This window comes from Eubalaena glacialis, chromosome 3 (assembly GCF_028564815.1).
Source record: "Eubalaena glacialis isolate mEubGla1 chromosome 3, mEubGla1.1.hap2.+ XY, whole genome shotgun sequence".
NCBI classification, from domain to species: domain Eukaryota; kingdom Metazoa; phylum Chordata; class Mammalia; order Artiodactyla; family Balaenidae; genus Eubalaena; species Eubalaena glacialis.
Genome location: NC_083718.1, coordinates 32,173,336 through 32,187,079, shown reverse-complemented (window position 1 = coordinate 32,187,079; position 13,744 = coordinate 32,173,336). Strand labels below are relative to the sequence as shown.

Sequence of the window (13,744 nt, the reverse complement as noted above, 5' to 3'; positions counted from 1 at the left end):
TATATAATTAATATATATTATTATATAATATATAGTGTATATATTAATATATAGAATGAATATATATAATGAATATATGTTATTAATATATATTATATATTAATATATTATATATTGATATATATAATATATTAATATATTATATATAATTAATGAATATTATAAAATATATTTATTTATATTATAAATCTATTTTTATATATAATATAAAAATATATTATTGCAAGTAATGAATTTACTAGGGTAAAATTACAAAGCACTGCATAAACTAAAAACACTGTATAAATGAAAGGTCTTGTGGAGCAAATTAGGGAATAATTGTCCCTAAACAGTGAGCACTGAAATGGTTTGCAAGGATCTACAGGCCCCACTAGGGTAGCGTTGGTTATAAATGCAGATATGTAATTGTTTTAGTTTATAAATGGAAATATGCCAATAAAAGTATCATTTTTATTCATCTGCCATGTGATTTCCTCTAAAGAAAGAAGTTCTAAGAATATTTTTAAAATATTTACATACATTTCCCTTATGTCATCTATCAGAGCATTTAATGTAGAGCATTTTGCACAGAATGACAAAATTACTCAACTAAAAAGAGATTTCACCAGTAGCTCTGTCTATTTCAATGGATGCTCTTCATGTGATATGGGGTATTTTCCCAATTCTAATGATACAAGCATTACATGCCAAGCAGAGGGAATGTGGAGTCCCAAAATGCCACCTTGTCACCCTTTGTCAAATTAATTTCTTGGGCTCCAGAATGATCGCATGCTCTTTAGGCTTTACGAACTTTTTTAATATCATAGAGTGACTTCAGAGTTATTTCTAAGGGGGGTGGTACAAAAGTACTTTACTTTGGGAGTTTTTTATATCATAACAATGGATACTGTAAGGGAAATTCTAGGTGAGGTAAAAGAATTCATATATTCTGGGTGATTCTTCTCTCTTGGAAATTGAAATTGCTAAATCTGTTTTTCTTCCAAAGCTTTACCCCAACCCTGACACTCTCCTTGTCTTCCCTAAGCACCATCACCTCCACCTTCCAGGCCTCCTCTCCCTTCATGAGGCAGTGAAGGTAGATTGCATCCAACAAGTCACAGAGACTTGTCATGACTCCAAGTTTCTTTGTATTCATTCCCTCCTTTTTCATTCCCTCAAAATGCCCCCTTACCTCTGGTCCATGTTCAGTAGAAGATATGCTCAAATCTGTCTCACTCTGGTTTCTGAGCTTGCCTCCTTTTCATCCTTCAATAACAACTTTCTGCTGTCTCTAAGTCTTTGCTCAGACCATCACTCCAAGACAAAACCCCTGCCCGCATCTCATTCATCAAAGCAATTTTTTATCCAAACTTAAAATATACTTCCAGTTTCCTCTAGGAAATGTTATCTTATTCTTTTTCCTTTGTTTTTCTCTTTCCTCTTTTTTCTATCCATCTTGTTGGGATTTCTCGTCTTTGGGCACATTATTATAAACTGACTGATATTATGGTTTTGCTCTTCATGTGGTTGTGACTTGTTTTTCTTACAGTACTGCAAGAATGTGCATTAATGTCTGCTGAACAGCCTTATAGGGATCAATTTATATAAATATTTGTTGTATTAATTTATAAAAGGTATTTTCTAATGATGTGTTTGATTTTAGGCTTAAAAAATATCATTTGTGAACACTAGACTTGTACACAGGTAACATTATTTTGGACCTACAATGTCAAGAGCAAAGACACAAAGATACTTGATACATGTTCCCTCATCTCAAAAGGGAAAAACTGTAATATGGATAGTATAAATTGCCTGTTAAATAAGTGCTAGAGAGTGTAGAATGAAGCCACAAAAAATACGGACTTTTGAGCAGGACAGATCTCATTTCTTTCTCTGACACTCAGTAACTGCCTCACTTGAAACAAGATATTTAAACTCTCCTTCTGCTATAAAAAGTGGGGAAGATGATAATGTGGATCTCTTAGGGGTGCCTGTGATGATTGGATGAGAAAATATATACATATACCATTTATGGTGTACATAGTGTCATAGAAGACATAAATAAAGTATACACAGTGTCTAGATTATAGTAAGATCTCAATAAATAGTTGGATGGGATATATAGTCTCTTCTTAATAACTACTGTAGGTACTCAGAGAAATAATGACTAGATGTTGGGGCAATAAGAGAAAGAAGCCTTCACAGAACAAACTTGCATAGCGAATGGAAAAGAAGAGTGGCATTCTAGATAGAAGACAGAGGATATACACACACGTACAGATGTGGGAATACGAGTGGCATATTTGGCTAGATAGATTAATTAGCCTACATATAGAATGCAGTGATAGTTAAGGTTAAACTATCCATGAGAAAGGCCAGGAGAGGGTCTTCTGAATATCCATGGGTTGGTAAATATTTTAAACATTTACTTCAAGAAAATATGCAATTCTTAAGCTACTGTTATTTGGTTTCAGACCTAATGAAGCTATAAAGGAATGGATGTTATTTGTCATTGCTCTTGATAATTTGAAAACATTTTCATACAGGTTACATTCAACTTCTCATTTTGGAGGCTCCAAATGGAATTATTTAGTTGGAAGGAAATGACTCGGTTGGAGTACATTAGCAAATCAGGAACAGGGAGAGCAGACTCGGTGTCTCTGTTTTCCGATTTCTCTTCAGTGATGAAATCTTCTAAAGGTGGAAATTAGATTCTTAGCCATAGGATTCTCCTCATGGTGATTTTACTAACATCCTAATTTTTGTAGTAGACAGACTGGTGAAGTACATGGGGATATGATGACCCTTCCTGTATCTTTAGTTCTTTAAGAGTGGCACAAATTTCTCCTTTTCCCCTCCCCCTCAGTACAAGATATTTTTAAAAACTTACTCACTTGTTAGCTTTTAGAGGTATGTTGCCCAATACCAGAGCCGAAGAATGGCAGAATCACCACAGAGAAAAAGTGTTTTGCCACTAGCTGTGTCCATTTCTATGGAGATGTGGTTTCATATACAAGTTATGAACAATATATAAGTTTGAAGCTAAATGCCAAGCAGATGGCATGTGGTGTCCTGAAGCACCAACATGTGATCTGAGTAAGGGCTATGGAATTATGCTATTTTAGAAATTTCTTCATATTACAGTGATGGAGATTATTAAGGGAAGGTCTCATGTTAGGTAAAAGAGATTGTATACCCTGCATAACTCTTGGAGTGGATAAATTTGTTAAAAAGCACTGCCCCGGTTACAACCTTTTTTCCCCCGTATTGTTTGTTCCTATTCTCTTGACCATCCTGGTTTTCTTTTCTTTTCTGAATCAATGAAAATAGGCCACATCTAATAGATAAGCTGGACTTTTGTTTCTTGGTATGTGTTCTCTTTTCTTCCCTTGCTTCTGGTCCATATGCCTTAACCTACAGTATAAAACCTGCCCACATCTAGTGAACCTGGCTTTCTAAACTTACTTCCTTTCTTCCTTCTTTACCTTCCATACTCTGGAACATCATCATGCCATCTACTTTTTGCTTATTCAGTAGAATTAACGTGATACCATTGATGTTCTGTATCAGTGTGGTATTCTGTGGATGTCCACATGGTCATGATATCTCCAGACTCTATTATGACAGGGACAGGTGAGTTATCATAGCCAAGGTCTTAAAATGCAGATGTATGATCTTGAACCTTCCATGTGTATGCAAACTGTTTGTGACCCTCTTTTCTGATAGGGATGGAAAAGAAGGCCTCTGATAGGGATGGAAAAGAAGGCCTCTGCTAAATCAGTGGCCTCGTTTATCCAAAGACACACGAATCTGCTCTAGCAAAGATTCCATGTCTGGTACAGTGGATGCATGCAATAGGGGCTAAAATGCTGTTGGGTTTTCAGTAGTTTACTGTAATTCTACAGAATCCTAATTTTTGTAGTAGACAGACTGGTGAAGTACATGGGGATATGATGACCCCTCCTGTATCTTTAGTTCTTTAAGAGTGGCACAAATTTCTCCTTTTCCCCTACCCCTCATTACATGATATTTTAAAAAACTTACCTTCTTTGCCTCCAGCGGGAGGGTATAGGTAGTATCGATGGCTTCTACTTGGCCCTCTTGGATAGGACAGCTCTTACCTCATAGACAAAGGACCATTATGGAGGTTGTACCAATGACCCATTTTATCTACCCTGTTTATACCTTCAAAGGTAATGGAAATGGCCACCAAGTGGTCTAATAGCGGGGCCATGATGTTTCTAGGTGTCCACATCAACTGAAGCTCTATGTCCAATAATCGTTGGATTATTGTGCACCTCTCACCTGTGCACAGTTACCTATGTAAATAGACATAGGTCCTCTTGGAAGACTGGGGCACTCATTACTGTGCATACTTCCCAAGGTGTTGTAGTATCTTTACTCTTGGAAACTGTCTTTTTCTTCAGTGAAGGAGACATCTGAGGATAGTACTTGTAGATACTATAGCCCATCAGTTTAATATTTTACCTGACTTTCCTGATGGCCTGTTTTATGTAAGTTTCTCATGCACTGTTTGTGGATCCTGACAGCATTCCCTTTCAGAGAGGTATTCAGCACCATGCCACCTCTATTATTCCAACCTGCAAGCCATCTTTTTTATTCTTTCTATGAGCTCTTTTCTAAAATATTTTAGAAGACAGTAAGTATATTCTTGGGGGGTTGGATGGACAGGTTTGAATGGGAGCAATGAGTCAGAGATTGTGGATTTATTTCGCATCTTTACAGTCTCTCCCAGATGTACATCTCTGCATTTAGCCTGAAATCAGTGGAGTGTACCACTAGTACAATGAGACTTTGGGCCGAATTCAGCCTTCATGCCAAAATGGCTCCTAAATAGTGTCAAGTTTAGTGAATTGTCAATAAAATGAAACAAATCTTAAGTGCTTGTCATTCCGTTGGAGCCTTTCTAAGGTTCCCCAGCCTCAGGCCTACAGAAGGGCAGCATAGGTCCTGGGTTTGGCTAAGTGAGCAGATGGGCAGAGAAGATAGAAGGACAGAAGGAAGCCTCCTACAAACCACACAGATTCTGGGAAGTGTTAATATAAGCATTCGACACGCTGACCCTCCTTGACTTTTATGTCTCACATCAAGATTGCGATTCTCCTCCTGTCATTGCCCATGGACATCATAAACTAATCAGTTCATTCCTTGGATTAAAAAGTGGTGATGCTATATACAAATGTGATGAAGGGTACACCCTGGTTGGAAAGAACAAACTCTCCTGCACTTCTTCAGGCTGGTCACCTGCAGCCCCTCAATGTAAAGGTAACTCCAGCTCCCTCTTCAGCTTTGTGGGGGAGGAACTGTCCTGAAAGGCTTGAGAGCACAGTTTCTTCTCTGCTAGAGGCAGCCAAAAAATATTTGATTTGATTTGATTTATTTAAAATACTTACTATATTCTGACGGTACCCAAAGCAAAAAGTACAGAGGGCACAACAGAAACATTAATCTCCCCTACTTCTTTCTCCCGGGTGCAAAATTCAGCCTCTGTGAGGCAGCCCCTATTCTTCGTTTCTTGTATACTTCCAGAAATATTCTACAGGTAGTACATCTTATCTGAGTGTAGTTGTGGCCCATAGCAAAATTGTCATGGAAAGTTGGTCTAGCATGAATGTCGACTCCCATGGGATAATTGCAAGCATCGTGGTGAGGTCACAGGTATTTCCATCAGAGCCAGGGCAGGGCACCACCAGCTCAGGACGTAGGCACGTTGTGGGTGGGGGACTCCTAGTGTGCCAGCTGTGTGGTGACAAGAGGGGTAAAGATGGGGTCTGATTGTTACATGCACACAGGTTTAATATCACTTTGTCATCAACAACCGCAGGGATTACTTGCCACCATTGTCTCCATTGCACATGGGAGGATAATAGGCGAGAGGGAAAATCTTGTATCCAGCATCTTACAGGGATCAAGATACGAGAGATAGTTGATTTGATAGATGAGGATTTGGGGTCACATGCCCTTTTTATATTCTGTCATGCTGTTTAAAATTGTTATGTCCTTGGGCAAGTTACTTAACTTTTCTGTATCTCACTTTCTCCTAGATAAAATAGTGAGACTTAAATAAGATAATCACATAAAGTACTAGCCCAAAGTCTAATACGTAGCCAATGCTCAATAAATATGTTAATGAAAATTATTTTTATTCTCAAGATGAAAGATAAGGTAAAACAATTAGCAGCACTTAAATATAGTTCATTCTTAGTACCGTAGACTCTTATCTTTTTCTTAGATCTACAGATTGCTTAAAATTATGTTTCCATTTCAGCTTTGTGTCTGAAACCAGAGATAGAACATGGAAGGTTATCTGTGGATAAGGATGGATATGTTGAACCTGAAAATGTCACTGTCCAGTGTGACTCTGGCTATGCTTTGGTTGGTTCCCAAAGTATCACTTGTTTAGAAGACAGAACGTGGTACCCGGAGGTGCCCAAGTGTGAGTGGGTAAGTGGCACAATTCAAGGCAGTTTACAATCTATCAAACCCTAAAATGGGTGTCTCCTTCAAAGCACTGTCCTGCCAGTAAAGGTGACATCTGACTTGTCAAGATTCATTCATGCAAAGGAACTCTCAATTTTGCCTTGAAGCCCTCTGGTCAGAAAGGAGTGGCAAGTTTTCCTGCTCTCACTTGAGAACAGGGAAAACTGAGCCCCTTTGGAGTGGAGGGTCTCAGAGACCTGGGGGTACTGACTCCTTAACTTTCTTTTCTAGGGGATATGGTATACTGTTGTCCCATTTCTGGATGGTCAGCAGAAATAGTCTCTGTTCCCACAGAGGCTTTCTGCGAAGCCATCTCAGAAAAGAGTTATATTCCTCTTAGGAAGACGATGGTGGGGTCCAAGGTGTTTTCTGGTTTTCCTGCTCATCCACCAGTTCTAGGTGGGTCTTGGTCCTGAATCTGTAGTCCTGCCTTTGTCAGCATGAACTATGCCCCCTAACAATTGGGAGAGAAGCCTTTTAAGCACACGCATCACATATTTCTCTTTTAGGAGTACCCTGAAGGCTGTGAGCAAGTGGTCAAAGGCAAGAAACTCATGCAGTGTCTCCCAACCCCAGAGGAGATGAGATTGGCCCTGGAGGTGTATAAGCTGTACCTGGAGATTCAACAACTGGAGCTTCAGAACCATAAGGCAAAGCAAGCCACTCAGGAGTGTTCACTGTAATGTTTCCCACGAAGGGGAGGAAAATGTGCCTTGCTGCCTTAAATCCAATATGGATCACTTCAGTTAATCACCTTTACCATCTCTTTTACACCATCAATTGTGGTAATAATTATCTAGAAAGGATAATTGGTTAATATTTAGTGCTTTGAGACTGTAGAATTATTGATCATTTTCTGATTCATATTTTTGCTTTTCTGGACACAGAGTCTGTTTTATCAATTAAAAAATTTACATATCCAACAGTATTTTGTCTTCGTGGTCATTAGGACTCTGTGAAATGAGGTCTATGAACAAACCCATACATAAAGTTGATATATTTATTTTACCGTAGAGACCTTGGACATATGAACGTGGGTTCACACCAATACATTTCCCTGGATTGCCTTTACTCCACAGTTCCACATGTACAAGTCACTCAGGTGTTAAATATCAACACACCCCAAAAGCCTTGTCCATTGTCCCCCATTTGAAGCAGTCACGCCCTTTTCTAAACCCCCATGCACTTGGCCTCTGCCTCATTAATGCTCCCTCTTGCCTTTGCCTTGCAAGAGGGGGATTCATGTCTGTGTCTGATCTCCTGATTCCATCCTCAGGAACAAACTCTGAAAACCTGATGAGTGGAAGCCCACCCGACAGCCACCTTTGTTCTCCCAAGTCCTCAATCCGATTGGTCCTATTTTCCTTTTTAGAAAAGTAAAATGGATCAAGCAACTGTCCCCCACTTGAGGAGAAACCCCATACCAATTACATTTATGTCTTGGAGTGTTTGGAGGCTTTTATTCCTTGCACTCACCACTTCCTCCAACTCTTGCGTCGTCTGAAATCTCTCTTTCATTCATATCTCGGTTCCTCTGTCTCATCTCTTTTGTACACAGAACTCTATGGGGAACATTGGCCTCTTTTGTTTAATTTCCCCAAACATACTCCAATGAGGCAATGGTGTGTAGCAGACTCTCACTAAACCTTAGATACTACAGAGGGGCTTGAACCGTTAGAGAAACCTACTTAATACAGAGGTATTCATTCATGGTCTTAAAAGCCATCACCTGCTCCTGCTACTAGGAATTATTTTGGTTTCCCCTGATTCAAGGATTTGTGAATTACTAGTTTCCTTGAGAAGTGATCCCAGGAAGCACTGTGAGCGAGTGGGTAGTAAGATGTGGAAGGGAGGACAGCCTAAAGAGGGAGCATGTTTGAGGGGATCATTGTTGTTGCTAACAGGATCTACGCTATGCTGAGTGCCCCTTGAAGGCGTGTGGAACACAACTCAGAATGTACTTCTGAGGATTAGAACCTGAGGTTTAAAAAATTTTTTTATTGAAGTATAGTTTATTTACAATGTTGTGTTTATTTCAGGTGTATAGCAAAGTGATTCAGTTTTACATACATATATATTTTTTTCAGATTCTTTTCCCTTATAGGTTATTACAATATATTGAGTATAGTTCCCTGTGCTATACAGTAAGTCCTTGTTTGTTATCTATTTTATATTTAGTAGTGTGTATATATTAATCCCAAACTCCTAATTTATCCCTCAGCCCCCCTTCCCTTTTGGTAACCATAAGTTTGTTTTCTATGTCTGTGGGTCTATTTCTGTTTTGTTTATAAGTTCTTTTGTATCATTTTTTTTCAGATTCCACATACAAATGATATCATATGATATTTGTCTTTCTCTGTTTAGCTTACTTCACTCACCATGATAATCTCTAAGTCCATCCATGTTGTTGCAAATGGCATTCTTTCATTCTTTTTTATGGTTGAGTAATATTCCATTGCATAAATATACCACATCTTCTTTATCCCTTCATCTGTCAATGGGCATTTAGGTTGCTTCCATGTCTTGGCTATTGTAAACAGTGCTGCAATGAATATTTTGGTGCATGTATCTTTTCAAATTATGGTTCTCTCCAGGTATATGCCCAGGAGTGGGATTGCAGGATCATATACACAGAAATCTGTTGCATCTATACACTAACAATGAAAGATCAGAAAGAGATATGGAGACAATCTCATTTACCATTGCATCAAAAAGAATAAAATACCTAGGAATAAACCTACCTAAGGAGGCAAAAGACCTGTACTCCAAAAACTATAAGATGTTGCTGAAAGAAATCAAAGATGACACAAACAAATGGAAAGATATATCATATTCTTGGATTAGAAGAATCAATATCATCAAAATGACTATACTACCCAAGGCAATCTATAGATTCAATGCAATCCTTATCAAACTACCAATGGCATTTTTCACAGAACTAGAACAAAACATTTTAAAATTTGTATGGAAACACAAAAGACCCCAAATAGCCAAAGCAACCTTGAGAAAGAAAAATGGAGTTGGAGGAATCAGGCTCCCTGACTTCAGACTATATGACAAAGGTACAGTAATCAAAACAGTTAGTAATGGCACCAAAAGAGACATATAGATTAATGGAACAGGATAGAAATCCCAGAAATAAACCTATGCACCTATGGTCAATTAATCTACCACAAAGGAGGCAAGAATAGACAATGGAGAGAAGACAGTCTCTTCAATAAGTGGTGCTGGGAAAACTGGACAGCTACATGTAAAAGAATGAAATTAGAACATTCTCTAACACCACATACAAAAATAAACTAAAAATGTATTAAAGACCTAAATGTTAAGACCGGATACTACAACACTCCTAGAGGAAAACATAGGCAGAACACTCTTTGACATAAAATGCAGCAATATTTTTGGATCCCTCTCCTAGAGTAATGGAAATGAAAACAAAAATAAACAAAAGAGACCTAATTAAATTTAAAAGCTTTTGCACAGTAAACCATAAACAAAATGAAAAGACAACCTACAGAATGAGAGAAAATATTTGCAAATGATTCAAACAACAAGGGATTAATCTCCAAAATATATAAACAGCACATACAGCTTAATATCAAAAACAAAATCCAACCCAATCAAAAAATGGGCAGAAGATCTCAGTAGACATTTCTCCAAAGAAGATATACAGATGGCCAAAGGGCACATGGAAAGATGCTCAACATTGCTAATTATTAGAGAAATGGAAATCAAAACTACAACGAGGTATCACCTCACATTGGTAAGAGTGGCCATCATCAAAAAGTCTACAAATAACAAATGCTTGAGAGGCTGTGGAGAAAAGGGAAACTTCCTACATTGTTGGTGGGAATGTAAATTGGTACAGCCACTAGGGAGAACAGTATGGAGCTTCATTAAAGAACTAAAAGTGGACATGAGGTGTTTATCCACTCAGCCCTTCCCCTCATTGGAACAGGTTTGCTCCAGTAGCACTGTCTCCCAGGACATCTGACCTGCACTGTGAGGGCCAGCTGAGCACCCACCTGAAGACGCCAACAGTGGGAGCCAATGACATCTAAAGGGCTGTTTACAGTGACCTCCAGGTTAGGGATATGGGTGGAGTACTGATGACCTCTTCTACAGCTGCCTTTTCTGTATGGCTCTGTGGACATGGTGTTCCTGTCGATCACACTTTCTATCTCTATTCAAATCTCTCACTTCCCTTTATCAGACCTCTGCATCGCTTGCTTTTTGTTGGCTCTAGCTCAATTCCCATCCCTTTCTTAGAGTGATTCATTTAGCTTTCCAGCTCCCATTGGACATTGCACCTATAGTGGTATCTCTTGTTATCCGAATTCTCACAAATGGAATATTTGTTAAACCTGCCAGCAAAACAACTTAATTGAAATTTACAAATAAGTCAAAAATCCATTATAACAGATCTTGAGTTTCCCTTTTTGGTTCTGGGCATGAAGATGTAGGATGAGCTCCCGTGATGCCTCAGACACATCTCAATAGGATCACCTCTCTGCTCTCATTGTTTAAGTGTCCTGTGCTTTTTCAATACTACTTCTCCACTTTATTCACTAAAAATATGATCAATGAAAGTGGAAGAGACTGTTAAGAACGTAGCTGAGACTAAGGGGCCTAGAAAAGACTCATCAGAATAATTTACAAGAGGAGAATTGGTTCAACCTGATGCTCACTGCTGGTTGTTTTAAGAGGAAGGAAAGGAGCCTGGATAATTTCATACCAAATATTAAAAATAACTTTTAGAACATACAGGAAAATAATTGCCATTGCCTTATAAGGAGGTGGGAAGATATATCACATGAAAACCAAAACTAAAACAAAAAATGAATCGTCAGCATATGTTATCAGGGGCAATATAATTATAAGAAAAAGAAATCCAAACAGATGTCCATTTTACGTGTGTGGCCTCCTGTAGTGGTTCTTTCTATGTACCTCCAAAGTCTGCATGGCCTGGAGGAGAGGATGTTGACTAGTTCCTTAGGGTTAGATACAGACAACTAACAGTCACTTACTGTTTCACTCACTGGCTTTCACTAAATCTCACTCACCTTCTCCCACCAGAAAGAGTGACTATATGCCTCTTCCCAACTCCCTCCTCTTGCTACCAAGCCTCATTCAGAAAATCTTTCAATCATTTAATAATATTTTTTAAACAATACTTCCTTGCTTATTTTCTTTTAAGTGCTATTTGAATTGGTTTTATATCATTTTTTTCAGTATTTTTAGTAATTTATTTTCTTTTTTCTTTCTTGCTTTATTTATTTATTTTTATTAATAGACTATACTTAGGACAGGTTTTTATTAAAAAAAAATTTTTAAACATCTTTATTGGAGTATAATTGCTTTACACTGCTGTGTTAGTTGCTGCTGTATAACAAAGTGAATCAGCTATATGTATACATATATCCCAATATCCCCTTCCTCTGCATCTCCCTCCCACTCCTCTAGGTGGTCACAAAGCACCAAGCTGATCTCCCTGTGCTATGCGGCTGCTTCCCACTAGCTATCTATTTTACATTTGGTAGTGTATAAATGTCAATGCTACTCTCTCACTTAGTCCCAGCTTATACTTCCCCCTCTCCGTGTCCTCCAGTCCACTCTCTACTCCTGCATCTTTATTCCTGTCCTGCCCCTAGGTTCTTCAGAACCTTTTTTCTTTTTTTTTTTAGATTCCATATATATGTGTTAGCATACAGTATTTGTTTTTCTCTTTCTGACTTATTTCACTCTGTATGACAGACTTTATGTCCATCCACCTCCCTACAAATAACTCAATTTCATTTTTTTAATGGTTGAGTAATATTTCATTGTATATATGTGCCACATCTTCTTTATCCATTCATCTGTTGATGGACACTCAGGATGCTTCCAAGTCCTGGCTATTGTAAATAGTGCTTCAATGAACACTGTGGTACATGACTCTGTGAATTATGGTTTTCTCAGGGTATATGCCCAGTAGTAGGATTGCTGGGTCATAGGCTAGTTCTATTTTTAGTTTTTTAAGGAACCTCCATACTGTTCTCCATAGTGGCTGTATCAATTTACATTCCCACCAACAGTGCAAGAGGGTTCCCTTTTCTCCACACCCTCTCCAGCATTTATTGTTTATAGATTTTTTGATGATGGCCATCCTGACTGGGGAGAGGTGATATCTCATTGTAGTTTTGATTTGCATTTCTCTAATGATTAGTGATGTTCAGCACCCTTTCATGTGTTTGTTGGCAATCTGTAAATCTTCTTCGGAGAAATGTCTATTTAGGTCTTCTGCCCATTTTTGGATGGGTTGTTTGGTTTTTTGATATTAAGCTGCATGAGCTGCTTGTATATTTTGGAGATTAATCTTTTGTCACTTGCATCATTTACAAATATTTTCTCTCATTCTGAGGGTTGTCTTTTCAACTTGTTTATGGTTTCCTTTGCTGTGCAAAAGATTTTAAGTTTCATTAGGTCCCATTTGTTTATTTTTGTTTTTATTTCCATTTCTCTAGGAGGTGGGTCAAAAAGGATCTTGCTGTGATTTATGTCATAGAGTGTTCTGTCTATGTTTTCCTCTAAGAGTCTTATAGTGTCTGGCCTTACATTTAGGTTTAATCCATTTTGAGTTTATTTTTGTGTATGGTGTCAGGGAGTGTTCTAATTTCATACTTTTACATGTACCTGTCCAGTTTTCCCAGCACCACTTATTGAAGAGGCTGTCTTTTCTCCATTGTATATTCTTGCCTCCTTTATCAAAAGTAAGGTGACCATATGTGCGTGGGTTTATCTCTGGGCTTCCTATCCTGTTCTATTGATCTATATTTCTGTTTTTGTGCCAGTACCATACTGTCTTGGTTACTGTAGCTTTGTAGTATAGTCTGAAGACTGGGAGCCTGATTACTCCAGCTCCGTTTTTCTTTCTCAAGATTGCTTCAGCTATTCAGGGTCTTTGTGTTTCCATACAAATTGTGAAATTTTTTGTTCTAGTTCTGTGAAAAATGCCATTGGTAGTTTGATAGGGATTGCACTGAACCTGTAGATTGCTTTGGGTAGTATAGTCATTTTCACAAAGTTGATTCTTCCAATCCAAGAACATGGTATATCTCTCCATCTGTTTGTATCATTTTTAATTCCTTTCATCAGTGTCTTATAGTTTTCTGCATATAGATCTTTGGTCTCCTTAGGTAGGTTTATTCCTAGATATTTTATTCTTTTTGTTGCAATGGTAAATAGGAGTGTTTCCTTAATTTCTCTTTCAGATTTTTCATTAGTG

General features: G+C 38.0%; 1 protein-coding gene across 1 annotated transcript in view; it reads left to right on the top strand.

Annotated features, from left to right (window-relative positions):
- Positions 1-7,309, top strand: part of LOC133087803 (C4b-binding protein alpha chain-like) — a 54,816-nt gene extending 47,507 nt beyond the window's left edge. Inside the window, 5 exon segments of the mRNA XM_061185434.1 lie at positions 2,888-3,006; positions 3,009-3,075; positions 5,092-5,265; positions 6,269-6,444; positions 6,990-7,309. Coding sequence (XP_061041417.1) covers positions 2,888-3,006; positions 3,009-3,075; positions 5,092-5,265; positions 6,269-6,444; positions 6,990-7,163 — 710 coding nt within the window. The 3' untranslated portion in view covers positions 7,164-7,309.
- The last annotated feature ends 6,435 nt before the right edge of the window (positions 7,310-13,744 follow it).